This window comes from Arvicanthis niloticus, chromosome 9, assembly GCF_011762505.2.
Source record: "Arvicanthis niloticus isolate mArvNil1 chromosome 9, mArvNil1.pat.X, whole genome shotgun sequence".
Lineage (NCBI taxonomy): Eukaryota > Metazoa > Chordata > Mammalia > Rodentia > Muridae > Arvicanthis > Arvicanthis niloticus.
Genome location: NC_047666.1, coordinates 79,343,681 through 79,363,211, shown reverse-complemented (window position 1 = coordinate 79,363,211; position 19,531 = coordinate 79,343,681). Strand labels below are relative to the sequence as shown.

The following is a 19,531-nucleotide window of genomic DNA, read 5'->3' as shown; positions in this document are numbered from 1 at the left end:
CCATTTCACTCCATAAGGTGTATCATCTTAGTCATTTGTTACAATGATAGAGAGCTGAGTACCACAAATATGTACCCTGTAGGTTGCAGAAATCTGTTACTCAGCTCTATATGAAATGTCAGCATGGTTAGACTCTGGGAAGGGTCTTCTCTGCTACATCCTCATATGCTGGAAGAGGAAAACAAATATCTGTGACACTTTTATAAGGACATTTATCCCACTGATCTTATTCTGTGTGTCTCTATGTCTGTCTGTATGTATTCATGCATGTATGAATGCATATATATATATATATATATATATATATATATATGTGTGTGTGTGTGTGTGTGTGTGTGTGTGTGTGTGTGTGTGTGTGTTTTGCCTGCATGTATGAATTTGGAGGTTGACTTTAAAGGGTAAATATTATTTGGCAATTCTTGGAAATGATATTGAGATTCAGATGCTAGATTTTCAGGTTTGACCACTGTGTAGGGAGAGGACAATTGAAATTTGGCTAGGGTTATAGTTACTTTTCCTGCTGTTGGGATACCCCAAGAAAGCAATTAAAAAGAGAAAGTGTTTATCTTGGCTCACAGTTCAAACCTGAAGTCCATGATGGTGAGGATGTCAAGGTGGCAGGAGCTGAAAACAGCTGATTATATTCTATCCATAGAACTGAAAGCAACTAGCCACACTGTATCCACCAAGCTGGAAGCAACTAGCCACACTGTATCTATCAAGCTGGAAGCAACTGGCCACACTGTATCCACAGAGAAGCAGAGAGCAATGAATGCTTCTGCTTAGTCCACTTTCTCCTTTACACACAGTCCAGGATCTGAGCCCAAGGAATGGTGCCACCCATAGGGCATATGGTTTCCCAACTCAATTAACCTAATCAAGAGGATCCCCCCATCCAGCCTGGCCCCAATGGATAAATTTACATCACAGCTCCTGCATCTATGGCCAGGGAAGATTGGTGAAGAGGGATAAGAAAGACTGTAAAAGCCAGAATGGCAGGAAGTCGGTTGTGAAACAGTATCTCCAGGTAATGCTGTACAAACAAGACTGGAAGAATAGCAATACCAATGGACCTGTTAACTAACGTGCAAGGGGAAAACTTACAATGTCCCACTTCTAGACAAAGAGCTACAGGTAACCAGTGACTGATGGGAGAAGTCTCTCCCAGGGATGAACCGCTTTATTGGTTGTCTAATTCTGAGTGGTCAGCCTGGAAACTATTTACATGACAAAAAAATAGACTCAGTGGTCTCTCTCTCTCTCTCTCTCTCTCTCTCTCTCTCTCTGTGTGTGTGTGTGTGTGTGTGTATGTGTATTTGTACATACATATGTATATAACAAATATAATTTTAAAAGGCTATCAACTTTAGAGTTAGAGACATTTTAGGCAGCTTGAAAGGGTTGGAAAGGAAAGATGGGGCATGTGACATAATTCTATTTCAATTTAAAACACCCTTAAAAAAAAAGAGCAACAAAAAAGTAACCTCCCACACGGGTATGCCAGAAGGATCATCTCGATTCCTCAAGTTGACAGTTGATCATCCATCACGGCTAGTGAATGACAATAACCCTGATTCATAGGAATTCATATTTAGGGGTTTACAACTTTGTAGCCGCCCGCGGCCACAAGTCAACTGGGTTCACCTGAAAGAGGGGCTGGGAATGAAAGGGGAAGGAGGGCGAGAAGAGATGAGGCCAAGACAAAGTTCTCTGATCAAGGCCCCAAGCTTTAATGTTCAGCTCTCAATTTAAAGGGGAAGACCCAACCCACAACCCTTCCTGGTTTCAGATGGGTGGGATAATCCATAGTCCGTTCCAGGTCATGGCCGGAGATGTCTCAAGGCAAGCCCAGGGGCAGTTCTGCTTCTGTGTTCCGGGCAGCCAAGGTGGGTAACTCCACCTAGATCCTGTCACTTGACCTTGCTGTGGCAACCAAGGTCTCTCAGTCCTGCTCATGGGGGGGGAGAGTACAAGACTTTTCCTTATAATGACCCAGCAAAGCAGCCAGAGATGCTGATGCAGTGGCTTGTCCTCACTGTTTTAGGAGACCCATTAAAACCAAGCACATGGAGCTGGGGAGCTGGCTTCATGGGTAAAGTCCCACTGTGCAAGCCTGAGGCAAGGAGTATGAACCCCAGGTACCACAGAGTGAAAAGTTCTCTTTTGACCTCCGCAAGTATGCTGTGGGACATGTTCTCACATGTACACACACACACACACACACACACACACACACACACACACACAAATATATGCAACAAAATATTTTTTTAAAAAACTATAAAAGTTTTAGGAAGAGGAACAGGAAAATGAATCATCAAGAGAAACTTTTGGTCCTAAGGAAGAATAAAAATGCCCTGTTAGTTATCTGGTGAATCCATAAGTAGGTGTTTTACGTCAAAACTGCCATTTTTCATTTTGTGGGACAGATGAAGGGAAGGGCTCTGACATGTTATCAATATCTTAGGCTCACCACAGTCAGCATGCCAGATGCCGCTCTAAAAGGCCTGGCAGAAGGCACCACCCCCAGAAAGATGCTTCTGGCAGAGAGCGCCACCCTCAGGAAGATGCTTCTGTAAAATCACTAGGCTTTAAAGACAGGTGCAATTCTGAACCATGAGAGAGAGAGAGCTCAGTTGTTTGGTTCAAAATATGATAGGTCAAAATATTGAATTTTCTTCTGCTGACAGTACGAACAAGCATGTTGTTAATCAAATAGGCTCCTACGCCTTTCTTTAAGGTATGTTCATTCAAGACCATTTTGCCATCATCACTAAGACAACTTGGATTTTGAAACTTGGCTTTAGGATGCCCAGGTTCCATTTGACGAATAGTCACCTGTTGCTGTTTAAAGTGACATTCTCTTAAATTGTATATATTTGAATTGGTTGAGTGCTCAGCCAAGGGGCGGGAGTTGTGTCAGAACTAGTGCTTGCAATATCACTGAACTTGAGGCTACCTCACAGTCATGTATGTGAGAAGGGCATTTAGAAGTTTTCCAGGATACTGCCCAAATTTTGGGATTTACAGGTGTATGCCAGTTAATGACTTCTCTGGACTCCAAAGAATCAGAACTAAGACTGAGTGAAGCATTACCGGGCCATGCTGTACACAGACAGGGCTGCATATCTCCTGCACTCCTGCACTTCCTCTGTTGAAACTTACAACTCCTATCAGCCTACCCAAAGATTAACTGGGGATCACTGGGGCCCTTTATTACCCTTCCCAGTGCACATGAAGAACATCTCCTTTCTCAGCTTTTCACAAGTATCTTTTCAGTTGGGTATTGCCTGCTGGAGTTGCCATAGCTGGGCTTTTGCATTAAAACTCCAGTCACAAAAATCACAGCAGAAGGCTCAAGGCTTTGACTGCTATCATTATAAGCTGTTTCCCATGTCAGAGATTGAAGCACACTGATATTTTCAGATATATTCACTTAGCAGCAAATTTCCTCCATTACTTTCCCTTTAGAAGAGTTCTTGATAATATTAGCTCTAATTACAATATAATTATTATAATATGATATATCACTGAAAGGGGCCAGATAAGGCCTTGGTCCTTTTATTTCCCAATGAAAAAGAGGGTGATCCAAGAATCAATGATGCACACCATCTTGTAGATGTGAAGAGAGACTTCCATTGTCCTAGCATCCTCCTCTCCGGGAACAAGCCACCTTGTGTAAAGGTGGGGTGTGATGTAGACTTCTGCTGGGCTCACCGTTCACCTCATTCATGTTGTGGCTGAGAGACCTCTGCTCCCACAAAAAGGACTTCCACACACTAGGGCAGGGAGGGGACAGCAAAGGGATTGCTGGATGAGACTCCACTTGCATTGGGTCAACATTTATTTGCAGCTATAGAATGCCAAGGGTGGATATACACCTTAAGAGACAGGAACCTTAAGAATCGTTTGCTCTCGAATCAGTGTAAAACAAGTAGAAATTTCTGTAAATGGGACCCAGAAGATCCAGCTGTCTTGGTTCAGCAGGTAAGGAGGTAATGTGAGATGTGCTGGTGGCACTGAGAGTCTCACAACTGAGAACTGTCACAGGAAAGGACTGCAGCCAGCCAGTGATTTTCACACATCTTACTTCAGTGAACATGTGGTCCCTAGACAAGGTTTGGGAGATGTGCTAGACCATCAGTCCGTCTGTCTGTCCATCCACTCATCACTTATCTATCATCTATCACCAATAAATCATCAGTCAAGGTAACACTTCGTTCTTTAGCTCAAGCTGGCCATGAACTTTTGGCAAGCCTCCTGCTTCAGCCTCCCAAGTGATGAGATAGATACTTAACAGTTCCTACCGAAACTCACTGGAATCAAGTTTTAATACAGGATGCAGTAAATCCAAGTTAGTGGCACACAAGCCTGCAGTTGTTTTTTGTTAGTTTTTTATGCTTTTAACAGATTTTTATGATGGAAACACTATGGATGACGACTCACTTCTTCCAGGTCACAAGAATTAAAGTATAATAAATTCCATTTTCAAACAAACAAACAAACAAACAAACAAGTATTCTAAGTCCTTTGAACTTAAAAATAATCTCTACTCATTTTAAAATTCACTGCCCATTTTTTAAAATTCTGTAATTAATGGCAGTCCTAAAAAGCCCCGGCTACCTGTAGTGATAAAAAAAATCCAGTGAGCTTGTTACACAAGGAGCAGTGACAGTTCTGAATCTTGAGGTTTACATGAAACAAAAACAGGAAACAATTCACCACCATCACCACAAGAAACACCTTTTATTATAGCAAAAGAAATCATTTAAAATTTTTATTTATTTACTTATTGGGAAAAGTCTCAAATTAATGCTGACACCTTTGTCCTCCAAAGACAGAGATAATATTGGAATCGGCCAAGGAGACAGTTGTGGGCAGGAGGGAACTTCCTGGACTGTAGGACTGAAACATGGAACATCCTGTGAAAGTTGCCAGAACCTTCCAGCAGTGACTCCAACGGAACACAGGCAAGTGGTCTATCTGTCCCTGCTACAGCCAGCCCCTTTGCTGCTCTTGGAACTCAGCTCCTCTGGCCTTTCAACACGGACTGAAGAACTGCAGCTCTCCAGGAATTCAAGCTTTCCTCACCACGTTGGGTATCAGGCATCTAGCCTGACAGAAGCTCCAGGACTCATATCTCTTCCCAGTGCAGACAGTGATGATCAGGCTGTTCCCTACAAGCTAGCCTAAGTCGCTTTCATAGCCTTTGCTCATTCTATGGGTCCTAGAGCCTAGGATTTAGAGAACTTGAATGTACGACACACATCTGAAAGAAAGCTCAACACTCCTAAAAGCTTGAGTGCAAGGAAATACAAGGCTCAAAAGGCTCAGATGTCTGGACATTCCTTCATCACCATCTGTTTCAGAGCAACTCAGTATGTTTGCAGGTGTTAGTTAAAAATTTCCGATGGGTAGGGCTTATGAGTCTTCTAGTTGCCGGCTGGCATTTGGTTGTGGGCTTTAAGTGCCTAAGTCTGATTCTTGGCAGATCTTTTGAGTCCAACCCGTTGTTTTTTTTTTTTTTTTTTTTTTTTTTTTATTTGCTTGCTTTTCAAAGTACCTACTTAGCCCTGACTGCCCAGAACTCACAGGAACCTGTCTGTATGTACCAATATGCCCAGAGGAGTTTGCCGGTTTTAAAAACAGTATATGGCTCAAGGCAATGAATATTCATTTATGTATATGAGTGTTTTGCCTGCATGGGTGTGCTCTGCATATATGCCTGGTGCCAGAAGACCCAAGAGGACATCATCAGATCCTCCGAACATGCAGGTACTGAAGGTTGTGAGCCTCAACATAAGTTTTAAGGAACCAAATCTGAATCCCTCCAAGAGCTCAGAACTCCTGTGTTAGCTCTCAATCCACTCAAAATTCTTTTATACATTTAAATAGCTTCCAAATGTTTTGGGGAATATAGTTGTTATATGACTGCATTCAAGCAATTTGGATATAAACATGTCCAAGGGCATTTGACAGACTAAAGTGGACAATGACCAATTTTTAAAATAAGGTAGGCTATTTTATAGTGTTACTTAAGTTTTAAAACCTCAAAGTAAAGATAAACTTGACCACCAATGAATAGAAAAGTACCCTTTTATTGAGGTAAGACAAGTGTATTTACAATATGCCATTGTTAGAATATATAATTGACCATGAGACTTCTAAAGCAGCTGAATTCCAGAGCATTATAAGGGAAAAGAAACATTGCAAGTATGTTTCTGTTACAGAAGATACATTTGAACATGACAGAAACACTTAAGGCTGAGTACTGGACCATGTCCTCCATCTGGGGGGAAAGACAGAAGGCTCACTTTAGAAGGGGGCGGGGTTAAGGGAACCCATAGTAGGGCTTCCAGAAGTCTGAGGGCTGCTTCGTTTAAAAGCAGAGCCTCAAGATTCTGACTGAGAAACACAGTGTGGCCAACAGTCCAGGTTCACTGCAGACTCACCCTAAACTGAAAGCCACCTCAGCCCTCCACCTCAATAAGGACCATGAGCCTCTCATGTCTTCTCAGGTCCAGTGTTTTCTGAAATCAGACTGCTGAAAGGGGAGGTTTGCTGTAGTGCAAAACCCACTTTGGTGGGGTCATGTCTACAAAGGAGTAAAATGGCAGACTTGCTCTAACAGGAGTGAGATCTAGCCACTGTCAATTATACAGGCCAAAGCCCATTATAAATCTACAGGGCACCTTACACAGGTTAGTTCTCAAAGCACAGCACTGACATTTCAGGAAAGGTGTGACTTTTTGAGGAACATGAGACACAACGCCAGGTCTTTTATTATCCCTTGAGCTATTGAGGTAGGATTCTCCACTTATCGAGTTTTCACAGGTTATACCGCAGAGTCGGATGCAAGTACCAAACATGACAGTGATCCATAAGAACAAACCATCCTACTATGAACCAGTCCTTCCTTCTGCAGACAGGCAAGGCTGGGGATTCTCCTGGCACTGCGAGATTGAACTAAAAACAACATTGTAATGTCTTGTAGAAATGGTTTGTAAATAAATACAATTTCAATTATGATTTTATGCATTAAAAAGCTTCGAGACCATTAAAAATAAATAGTGCAATCATTAGTGGTAAGATAAATAGTACTGTGTCTGACGAAGTGCTCCCATGTCCAACAGAAAAGCTAAATCCTTGCGCAAGGAAGGAAACCATCACCGTTCCTGTGGGCAAACCAGCAACAGATGGGAACAGTGTGTTCCCTCAGCATCATGTTCATGAGAAGCTACGGCCAGTTTAGTTGTAACAGAAAAGCGTTTACATGTTTCAACAGGGGTGTCTTCCTTCCTAACTCAGGTGGAGAAAAGCGAGGGAAGCAGATGCGGTACATGCTGATTTTTGGATACTACAATAAAGCTGAAAATAAGAGGGAAAAAAAATGAAGATTAAATCATCAGCCCTTCTCAGTCACAGAAAAACCTTTAACACGTTGCACACCTTCAACGTCACTGTTAAGTCATGAAAACAAGGTGAGAAACTATGGCCAAATTTCACTAAGAACCCAACAAGAAAAACTACATCATGGTATGGGAGAACCCGCGGAGTGTATGTTTAGGTTCCCAGAAGCTGACTCCCATAGCCTCTGTAGTAGACTGCTCCGTGGTCAGAATGCTCTGCTCGGCCTCTGCGTGGGACAGATTGTACGAACACACCCAGACCATATCTGCGTTTCCAGAATGTTGTATAATCAAGATAGAATGTGGTTAGCTATGATTGAGGAAGTAACAGCTCAGAATGACCTCTGTGTATTTAAAAAATGACTATCTAGTTCAGATTTTTATCTGGCTCCAAAATATTAAGATTCAAAAGGACCACAAAAGTTTTATTTTATCCATGTTTACAAAAAAAAGTGATTCACACATGAAACTGGGCTTCCTTGGGCTGACACATGGAGACGACATAATCCAATCCAATCCAGGCATCGTTATTAGAAACCCAGCACACCTAGATATACCTGGGCCATCACAATGGACATCATAAAAAAAAAAAAAAAAAAAAATCAAATGCCTACTGGTGTTCCTGAATCTTCTAAAAAAAAGAAAAAGTAACAGACACCATGGTTCTCTATGAACGGCTGTCTCAAATATTGCAGCAAGACTAAGAAACAGCCTTCTCAAGTCACTAAGCATCGGAATAGGCTCCATCCTCTCCATCTTCCGATCGCAGGTCTCACGAGCCTGCCGCGCTTCTGCCACAGCTGTTGGGACTTTGGAGGGTGTACATTTTAAACTTCTGTAAGGAACTTTATACGCTAGTTCATGAAATTTAACTTTGTGCTGAATATTCTTCAAAAGGGTTTTATAAATAATACAGTATTTAAGTTCTTCAGTTCCCTTGCTGTTATACCATATTGTTGCTTTCTCCAACTTTGTCTACGAACTGTAAGGAGAAAAAAAACAGAGTCAGAGTCAGAGGGAATTCGAGCACTGACTAAACCCTTTAGATGCTGGTTTAAAACATCCAGTTTTACAACATTTGCAGGAATTTGAGGCATGACTGACAGTCATTAACTGGATGGTGCCCAACCACCATCTTCTCAGATGTGTATAAAATTATTTTCTTTAAAAGTCGCTTTTGCATGACATGTTATACACATGAATTTTTGGGTGAAACATGAAAAATGCAGCACAATGAGTAAAATAATAAAATGACACTGACACTGCTAGCTCAACAGAAAGAAAAAGACTGAAATGCCAGCCACGCATGCAGTAGTGAACCCAGTAAGATATTTCCACTGACCATTCCTGGGCATCTCTTCTGGGCCTATGTGGTCTTTGGACAAACAGATTTAACTCAGTTAAGTTCAGTAATCAACAACAGCTATTAACTAAGAATATGTTAACTGAGCATTCTGGACACCATCCTGAAGTGGGCAAGGACTGAAACACTCAGTGTTGCCAATGTAAATTTGTAATTTTCAAATAAGAACTTCAATGAACATTCACGTAAACGGTTATTAACTTTGGCTACTCCATCCCAAATCAGACAGTCTGTCTTTCTTCAGCATCCAGATGGTAGTGTGTACACGATCAGAGGCAATGCTGCTACGTAGAGCGCTGTGTGTTCTAGGCAGCAGGGCCTTCGTCCTTACGCTTCACACTGCTACTCAGGCAATGACTGCAGATTCCTACTGTACTGACTGCTCACTTACACAATCGCAACAGAATTCGTAAGCTAGTACAACTACAGGTCTAAGTAAATCCGTTCTCTATAGAAACAGTATCTACATTGAGTCTGGTAAAATGGACAAATGGAGCCTCTGTGCACCCCACCCCAAGCTGACATACTAACCTTTGAAATGATCCTAAAGAGGTGACTGCCAGAGTGTATGTGGAGTCACTAGAACTTTAAAATAAATTTCAGTGGCAAAAAAAACAAAAAAACAATGTATGTGTTCTTCATAGGTAACTGCAAATACCCAGGCTGTGGCAGGAGGGCTATTCTGCTTCTAAGATTGACCTGGTGTGGAATGGGACTGGGCTTACAGGAGTATCCCTCCTTCTAGAAGTCCTGTTTCTCTCTGCAATTTCTACACAGACTCATTGAGCCTCTCTAAAGCATTTTGGGCTTTAACCCAGTTGTTCTGCACGAGTATGGAACTACAAAAGATTCTTCGGCAGGTGACTTCTGACACGAGCTGCTCTGAGCCCAAAGCACTGTCTTCTCTCAGGGGACTCTCTGTCCAGCACCATCTCCACAGTTCACGATCTCATTAGGTTTTCAGATTAAGAACAATGGCTAAGATGAAGTCACCTGGAGTTGTCTTGAGATTGGCTGGGACTGACCTCAGACACTAGCACCTTTCATTCATTCCCTTGGGGAAGATGTTTGGCATTTTTATCCTGAGTGGCAGGTGTTGTGCTGGCCTTGGGGAAGAATGGCTAACAGCCATTCACCTCTGCTATGGTCACAGGTCTGGAGCTCTCTTCTTGATAATTACAACAGGGAAATGTGATCATAGAGGTGTGTACAAGGACGGCAGGTATGTCCTGAGAAGCCTCTGAGACCCCATAAGAGATGGCAGCTCCCATGGCAGGTTAGTATCAAACATCCAGAGTACACTCTGAATACAGGCTATTACTTATCAATTCATAAAAGTAGCTTAGCATTATCAATTGGGGTAACATCAAAATAGAAAACAATACTAAAAATGGGATGTTCAAACAAAATGTCAGGTCTCATAGGTCTAAGAATGACTAGTTTCTGGTTTTCATGGTAACCAGGATCCATGTGACACAATCATTTATACCATAATTATGCAATCACATCAATGATTCAAACTCTCAGTGAAAAGCATCATAATCCATTCAACTGGGTGGTTCTTAAAAATGCTTTTTTAAATAGGTGACTACTTACTGATCTGATTCCAGGTAGATTTAGGAGGGATCCAAGGACAGGTACTCTTCTGATAAAGCCAACAACCACGGGAAAAAAGCCCCTGGGAGGATGAAGACAAGGCAATTAGACCTCATACTCTCTACCAGGAGGGACCACGAGCCAAGGAAGATGAATACTCCAGTCACTAGTTACAAGTGCAGTAAACAACTGGATTGCTGGTAAAATGGTGCCCAGAATACAATGGGACCTGGATGTGCTGTGATCAGACCTTGGCTTTCTATTCTACTGCTGGCGACAATAGGAGAGGGGAGGCGTAACCGGAAGAAATGGGCTGTATAAAACCATGAGCACAACACTGACAGTACTCCTACCAGTGGGGAGGCTCACATCATGTCAGTTTCTGGGGTGGATACATGGCCACTGAAGTGACACAGCCTCTTAGTTTAACTGTGGATCAGCGAACCCACGAAAAAACACCGTTTGAAAATGCTAAAGAAATAAACTGCATTTGGGTCTTAAAATGCAGTTCACAGGGATGAAAGTATCATAGTGAAGAAAGGTTAATAAGCACCAGCTTCAACTCTGAACCCACAGGAAGTGACTGTTGCCACCACAGAGGAACAGCTTTTACGGCCCTCTAGGCACATGCTTCAAAAACATGTAGGCTCAAGTGGATTGTTAAAGGTATCTTTAAAAACATAACAGGTGGCTTCACATGCTGCTATTGAGGGTTATATGTATTTGGAGAAAGAACCACAGAGAACCTTGACTCTAGATCTCAAGCCCAGACTCCCTCAGAACAAACAAAACCCAACAGAAGCACAAGGGTTTTTGCCAGAAGCTTCTTGAAATCAGGAAGCCAATGTATTAATGCAATTTACCAACACATGACAGCATCTTGTTCTATCAAGGGCCCACTCTGGTCTTTTGACCTTCACTGCCTTCTCTGTTGTCTTTACCTTTTTACCACTTCAAATGGCAAACAGTCAATGTTCAATCTCCTAACTTTATACTGTGTACCAAGTCTGAGCCTTTTAAATATTTTTTTTCTATCTCCAATTGTTCTTTCCTAAATGCACCCTAATTTTTTTTCTATTAATGTGTGCATGTGAGCTTGTGTGAGCATTCAGCTCTCTAATTCCACCACGTAGGTCCTGGGGATCCAACTCAGGTCTGTCCTCAGCTCAGCGGTGAGTTTAGGCAGAGCGATCTCACTGAATCCTGATGTGCACGTCAGCCTGATGAGTATTCTCCCAGAAATGCCTTCCTGGATCAACTGTTTCTGGCTTAAGCATCTGTTGTGTCCCTCCCTGCCTCTCTGTGGCAGACACTGCTCTTCAGCCTAAATCTGGTAAGACAATAAGCACCTCAGACGTCTGCAGCCTCTTCTGGCTTGTGGCCCACTCCCATGGGGACCAGCTCTCCTTTGCAGAACAAACAACAGCTTTCACAACTCAGTCTATCCCTGTCAGTCAACCACCCTCTCCATGCTGACTTACAGGATGAGCTCTTATTCGTTCCTTAAGACTCAGCTTATCCAAACATTCCTTCTTCTTCCTGGATAAGCTCCTCCCTACCATGCTCTTAGAATATTCTATGTCCTTCTGTGGTGACATGACATTATCTCTGCATTTCTGGGGCCTTTACAGTCAGTTTTCCATATCAGAAATGGTAGCTCCCCTAAGACAGGTTTGGTACTTAATTCATTTTTATGTTTTAGGTGACACTGTGCCTGGCATTTTAAAAATAAATACAAACAGTGTTGCTGGGCACTGTCTTCTCACACACACTGTTTTCTGGCTAACTTGCTCCTGCAAGCTAGCAACTGACAGGCATTCCCAGTGTGCTCACACCAGACTGCTTACCGGCATTCCCAGTGTGCTCACTACCAGACTGCGTACCGGCATTCCCAGTGTGCTCACTACCGGACTGCTTACCGGCATTCCCAGTGTGCTCACCACCGGACTGCTTACCGGCATTCCCAGTGTGCTCACTACAGGACTGCTTACCACACACATACACTGAACATGCTGCCACCAAATAGTAGCCACTATGAAGCAACATTACAAAATGACAGATCCATGTATCTATCCATCATGTTAGAAATGCCAAACCCTGTATATACTTTACAAACCGCAATAAAATTAATTTTGTAGCAATGAAGATATTTTATAAATACTTTACTATCTCACCCAGGCAGTCATTTACATTTAGAAAACAGTTTTTAGTTGACTGACCTAAACTTATAATAAAAACTCAATATAAGCAGTGGTCATTCAGGAAGAGAGTCTCCCACACTAGTCCTTGGGTTTCTGTAATAGTCATCTGAGACTATGGCTCACCAAAAAAAAAAAAAAAAAAAAAAGAAAGAAAGAAAGAAAGAAAAAAGGGCCTCACCTGAACAAGAGAAAGAATCCATAAATCTCGAAGATCATGCCTATCAAAGGCCAGCCAATAAGGACCACGAACACACCACCCAGGAAAAATCCAGTGGCTTTTACTTTGTGCTTCTGGAAGAAGAATCTGAACGTTCTTTCTAGACCAATAACAAAAGCCAAACCAGCCACAAACAGAACCTAGGAGAGAAAGACAATGAAACACAGAGAAGGGTTGGACACTGCAGAAGAACCAGGAGACAGTTCCACAGTGAGGGAGTTTGACTGGCCTTTGATGTAACAAATGCCAGAGTCCTGCACTTATGGCCAGCAGTAAGAGCAGGGAGTGGGGTGAGCAAGCTGAAGTCCTGGCTGCCTTCACTGGCCTCATTCTTTGTCTATCTCCATTCAGAGAAGGAGGAGGATGCAACGGCATGAGGGATCCACCTCTATAGCAGGCTCCAGCTTGACTGGATAGGAAAGAAAAAGGCCTATTCAAGGCCTGGATGGCCAGCCAGCTTTTATTGTGTTGCTCAAATGTATTCCCTGACTCTGCAACTGTCTCTGTGGGGTATGGAGGTTTCTAGGAATGGAAGATTTGGGTGATGGCTATGTAGTCAGCATTAGATCAGTGTGAAGCCCAGGAGAAGAGCGCATGGGCAGAAGTGATCCACCTGTGGATAAGAGCTCACCCCCGAGCTTGTTTCTCTTTCACTGTGTGGGAAGTACTTCCCCCATTAGCTTTCCTCAGAAAACCATTGTGACTTACCAATACACAGCAAGCTAAGTGTCTCATTCCCAGACAGCAGTGCTGTTAATACCACCGGCTTAAAACATCAACTTTGTTACCCTTTCTCTCTTTAATTAAAATAGGCCACAGACTTCAAAAACATCTAATATCTTGCAATGACTTCTCCACCTTCTCCCAAGGGGGATGGCTTACTTCTGGAGCTCCTGCACAACCTCCCAACACACGGGCAGGGCAGTACATAAGCAAGCAAACAAGGCATGCTGTTTCTAAGGAGTCTAGCTAACACCACAGCCAAGTATTCAGGAAAAGAAGTAATTGATTTATTCACTTATTTACCTGTATGGGGGCATGTGCAGGCAGGCTAGAGGCTAGCTTGGAGGAGTTGGGTTTCTTCTTTCATCAAATAGGTTTCAGAGATTGGCTGGTGGCAAGCCCATTTACCCACTGAGCCATCTCATGGCAAAAAGATGTACTTTTAAATTATTAAAAATCTGTTTACACAGTTTAATCACATGTACAGTCTTAGAAATTCTCGTTAAATATTTTCATAAGTTTACTAAGGGAAGGGGCTAGCAAGTCTTATTTCTTTTACTTTTTGAGACAGCATCTTTTTCTGTAGCCCAGGATAGCTTTAAATTTGTGGCTATCCTATGTCAGTTTTTTATGTGTTGAGCATACAGGCCTAAGGCACTGTGCCTCGCTAGGTCAGCTGCCTCCATCTCCTATTCAGGGCTATCACTCATTTAACCCATTGTAAATCCCACCACAAACTTATTAGAGTAATAAACCTAGTGAGAACCTTCTTAAGCTTGTCTGCTAGTCACACAGAGCTGAGGGTTCACTGCTGCTGCAAACAGTGAACCTGACATTCATTTCCTATGATTAAAAAGCAGCATATTACTAGTAGATAAAGCTGCCTGGTGAAAATTTAAAAGACACACATTCAAAGACTTACATTTCCAATAGCCAGCAGTGCTTTGTCAAAAAAGAGAATCATTCCAAAGAACAGGAAAAACACTCCGAATCCTGTTAAGCCCATGCCAATTTCTGCAAGAAACCATATGGTTAAAAACAAAGAAGAATCAGGTCCCTGACATCCCCATAAACCCAGCACAAAATGCTACAGGTCCCCAACCCAGCAGCCCAGACTCCAGCATCAAGATCACTACAAAGTGAGGCAGCACCAACAGTTCTACAGCCAAATGTAAATCAGGAAGAGGAGAATCGCTAGTTCTTAGGCAGGAGACAGGAAAAGACTCTAAACTTCTGCTTATATACATTTTTACCTATAAAACCCACTCTGACTTAGACAAACATGCACAGGCTTTAACTATCACCTACAAACTTTACACTACCAATGTCATGTTTAAAGTTAAAACCTGAAATCTTAACCTAGCCTACATTTTTGCTGCTTTACCTAGAAACTAACAAGTCAGTAGGAGAGCCCAAGGGCTGCTGTAGGGACTGAATACAGTGGTGGGCACAGTTTAAAGAAGCCTATCCTGTATCAAAATGTTGTATTGGCCTTGCATTCCCTAGGCCTTACCTTCAGTACGAGGCCAGATACACTCGTGTTAATGTCACAATGCCAAATCTGCCATCTATCTCTCAGTCACACTGCTTTAGCTGTTAGAGGATAGCTTGCTTTTTTTATTTAAAGAATTGTTGTTTTCTGACCTGTTATTATTTTCCCTTCAGCTCTAGAGAGCTAAAATCCAGGCCAGTTACAACACATCCTCTCAACGTGGGGATGGGGGTGGGGCTCTGATGAGCTGACATTTTATTACCTTTACCTCTTTCTACATCTCCATGTCCTAAGTTTTTTGATACTATCTTCCATTTTGATTCTAAAATTATTCTGAAAGAATTTACAAACCTGTCTACCCACCATTCTTATTTAAATGTATTTGAGATGTAAAGACCAAAGGAATACTTTCTTGCTCAAATGTCTCAGGAGAATTTCCTAAGGCAATTATTTAGGTGTTAGACTCTAATTTCCTAGGGAAAAATATAGAGGAAGACAGAAGTGAAACTCTCTTAAGTAACAGTCCAGGGATCTGAATGTGACCACCTTTGAGTTCACAAATTATCTGCATGATGCAACATCCAAGATGTTCATTTATGAAGATGGAAATCAAGCACGAGGACCTGAATTCAGATCCCGAACATCTACATAAAAAGTCAGACATGGTGGTTCATGCCTGTAACCCCCGGCTTGGTGAAGCATAGATGGGGATTCTGAAACTCAGTGGCCAGGCAGTCTAGCCAAATCAGTGAGCTCCAGGTTCAGCGGGAGATCCTGTCGTGTGTGTGTGTGTGTGTGTGTGTGTGTGTGTGTGTGTGTGTGTATGTATGTATGTATCGAGAATGATTGAACAAGATGTCAATCTGGCCACAAAGTGCACGTGGCACGTGTACACACACACGTACACACACACACACACACACACACACACACACACACTGTTAAAGCATTCCTCAAGTTTAAAAATAAAGGAAGGAAACGATATGGAAATTGTTCCTATGCATTGAGAGCCTGTCTGGAGTCAGGTACTATGAAGTACTTCCCAGAGAATATACAATTTACAATCCTCCCAGTCTCACTGGACTGTAGTCAGAATCACATCACTTTAGGGTTGGAAGATAACATGTAGAGAGGAGATTCAAGGTGCCCCAAATCAAACTACTGTTAAGTATCTATCCATTTTAACCATTATAAATATTTTTACCTACAGTTAAAAACATACTCACTAAACTCAAGGGTACTGGAATGTGCAGAACATAAGTGATTTAAATTTAATCTTAGTCTAGAACAACCCAGTAGGTACCAGATTTTTTAAGAGTTAGCTGCAGTGGAAAAGACACTCAGGAGGCCGTTCACAGCGCAGGGCCCCCAGTGCCTTATGATTCCCTTAACAAAGTTCTGAGGCTCAAGTTTCCCATAAGTAGCCCACTCCTGGTTGCTGTACCTAAGCATCAGTGTGGAAAGCAGCCACACCAGGCAGCAGGGAGACTCCAGACCCAGTTTTCTCATTCCACAGTCAGCCTTGATTCATGAAGTGCAGGTTGAAGGCGACAGCTGCCTGTGGACTTTCCTGCCACGCTGGCACCAGCCCAGTGCTGCCAGGAATCCCCCATGAAAGAGGTCAAAGCCTCATCACACCCGTTTCTCACCTCCACCTTTCCCTCTGTCCCTGTCCTCATCCATCTGCAAGTTCTCTGAAGTCAAAAGGCCTACATGTGCAGTGGGCTTCCTGCTTGAATCATACTTGGGAAAATATAATCTATCTTTATTTTTTCTGACTATAAAAAATAAAGCTTGATAAAAGCAATATGATATATTAGCTAGCATAAAGAAAGGTCTACTGAAGAAATTTTATAAAGAAAGACCATTTATTTTATAAAGTCTATATTTATTTTATAAAGTTTAGTCCATTGTCAATCACAGCTGACATTTTAGTGATGGGGACACCTTCACAGACTGAGAGCAGCCCCACCTTCCTCATCACATTCCTTTAAGAAACGGAAGAGTTCAACTAAGTAAAACAAACAGCATAGCAGCATTGCACTTAGTGTGACAATTCAGATGTAAGCTGGAAGCTGTCCCCATTTCATCTCCCTGAGTAAGTCTTGGCATTTCTTTAGGTTCTGCTGGGATGGGGGAGGGTGTACTATAGCATCTTCAGCCAATCATGAACTGTCATCCACTTGACTCTGCTCAGAGCTTGATCAACCTCCTCATATCTGAAAGCCATGACTCATGCTGGCATCTTTCTGGGCTGCTACTGGTTCAACCCCACAGTCAACAAGCACAGATACAATCTGAATCTGACGTGCTCTGGTTCCTTAACCACTGGCTGTAACTCACCATCTCACCTCAGAAAATGAACAAGTGAACATCACAGAATTTCACCATCCCAAGAAATCTGGTAAAACAAGGGGAAAGCAGCTTCTTCTGTCCAGAATCCAATTACCCACTGTGTTAGTTTTGTTGGAGTGACATTCTCTGCCCCAAGCACAGGGTAATTTATATGCCAAAGACTTGTACCGTCCCAAGATGGGAATGTTTACATCAAGTCTCCTCAGAAGCTAGTACTACAGTGGAAAGAACAAAGGTTTCTAAGTCAGTAATCCCAGTACCATGGCTTTTTCTGCCTTTGTGTGTAACTGAATACCTTACATGTTCCAATTCATAAATGGTCCATGTCTGCCTTCCTATGCTGGTGTAAGAATTAAACATGTAAGTAATAAAAACTGCTCTTCTGGAGGATCCAACTTGGTTTCCAGCATCCACATCAGGCAGCTAAAAACCTTCTGTAGCTCCAGCTCCAGCAGGATGCTATGACTCCGGCCTCCACATGCATGTTAAAAAAACACATTAAAAAAACAATTAAGAGCACTCTTATCTGTATAACTACATGTTGCAGTAAACTGAAACAAGTTCATAAGACTTAGTGACAGTAGGGGGAAAAAAAAGAACACTTATTTCTGACTAGAACTAAATGAGCCTGACTGGACCAATAGACAGCATCCATGGGCTAGAAAAGGTAGCTGTACAGTCCACAGTAAGACACAGAATGGACTGCCAGGGTGTGGAATCAGAAAGGATCTGTGACATTCCAGAGTGCCACGACTTGGTTTGTTTTTTGTTTGAGACAGGGTTTCTCTGTGTAGTCCTGGAACTCACTCTGTAGACCAGGCTGGCTTAGAACTCAGAAATCCGCCTGCCTCTGCCTCCCAAGTGCTGGGATTAAAGGCATGTGCCACCACTGCCCAGAGCCACGACTTGAATTTAAATCTTCAAACTCCACTCAAGAATAACTTCATAGAAGACTTTTGTTTCACTTCGGTGGGATGTTAGAATCTTGAAAATCTAAGGTGACTATAGAGTCTGAAGAAACCAAGTTCATGGCAACGAGCCAAAGTATGGCAAAAGACGTCACACCCATACAAGTATCTTTAAAAAGTAAACCTCTTGGGTAGACGCATGAACAGAAAACTAATTAAGATTGACAAGAAAAGGTAGAAAAATGTCAAAATCACAGTGAAAATGATGGAGCCAGGGCTAACACTCGGCTAGTCTGGAGAACACTTGGCTGGGATGCTCTAATCTCTGGGGTCACAAAAAAGACAAGACAGCAAAGCTGATCAGAATGAGCTAGGCAGAAACAGCTGCTAAAACACACCACGAAGCACTGTATACAACACTAATAAAGAAATCCTTTACCTATACAGACACTCAGGGTCCTTCATGCTTGTAACCTCAGAACTTTAGAGACGGAGGCAGAAGGATTGCAAGTGGGGAGGCTAGCCTTGACACAATGAGCGCAAGGGCAGCCTCATTTACCTCCAGTGTGATCCTGACTCCTAACCCAGAAATCTAAAACATCAAAGTCAATGCTCTGAGCACAAAGTGACTTTAAAATTAGTAAACTTGGTTGAAAGTTAAGCGGGAGGTAAACCGAAGTTCTTGCAAGGGAATTTTGGGTAGGTTAGTAACAGTAGTGTCTGATCACCGCGAACACCGCTCTCTACGCCCCCGACCACGCCAGCCTTGCAGGAGGCTAGGCACAGGCGGGCAGTCCCATTCCCGCCACCCCGAAACTTGGTACGGCGGCGGATCCATGTCACGGGAGGGGGGAGAGGGGGCGAAGGCGGCGGCACCACTTGAGCCGGGTCAGGTCGGCGGTCCTCCCGTAGCGACCCCCTCCCTCCCGCGGGCCGCCGCCCCACGCCGCGCTCGTTCCATTCATTGTGGGGCGGAGCAGAGGCTGCGGCGGGAACACCGGCCAACGCGGGGACCCGGCAGCGCTTACTCTGCGTATCCGTGAGGGAGATCATGGCGGCGGCGGCGAGGACGGCGGTGCCTCGGGGCACACGCTGCGAAGCCTAGTCCGGAGAAGAGCCTCGGCGACGCCGCCCGGGCCCGAGCCGCCACGTCTTCCGGAAACACGCAGCTGCCGCCGCTGAGCCGCAAGGTCGCTCGCCATTGGCTGCAGCGAGGCCAATAGCACGCGCTTTTGTTCGAATGTGCTCCCGGACGACGCACCACGTA

At 43.2% G+C, this 19,531-nt stretch overlaps 1 protein-coding gene across 1 annotated transcript; it reads right to left on the bottom strand.

Moving 5' to 3' along the window:
* Positions 1-6,078: 6,078 nt before the first annotated feature.
* Positions 6,079-19,451, bottom strand: Golt1b (golgi transport 1B). Its single transcript, XM_034512181.2, has 5 exons — positions 19,293-19,451; positions 14,432-14,523; positions 12,748-12,926; positions 10,369-10,450; positions 6,079-8,391 (listed from the first exon to the last, which is right to left on the bottom strand). The coding sequence occupies exons 1-5, from the start codon at positions 19,315-19,317 to the stop codon at positions 8,353-8,355; spliced, it is 417 nt and encodes a 138-aa protein (XP_034368072.1). The 5' UTR covers positions 19,318-19,451; the 3' UTR covers positions 6,079-8,352.
* Positions 19,452-19,531: the final 80 nt, after the last annotated feature.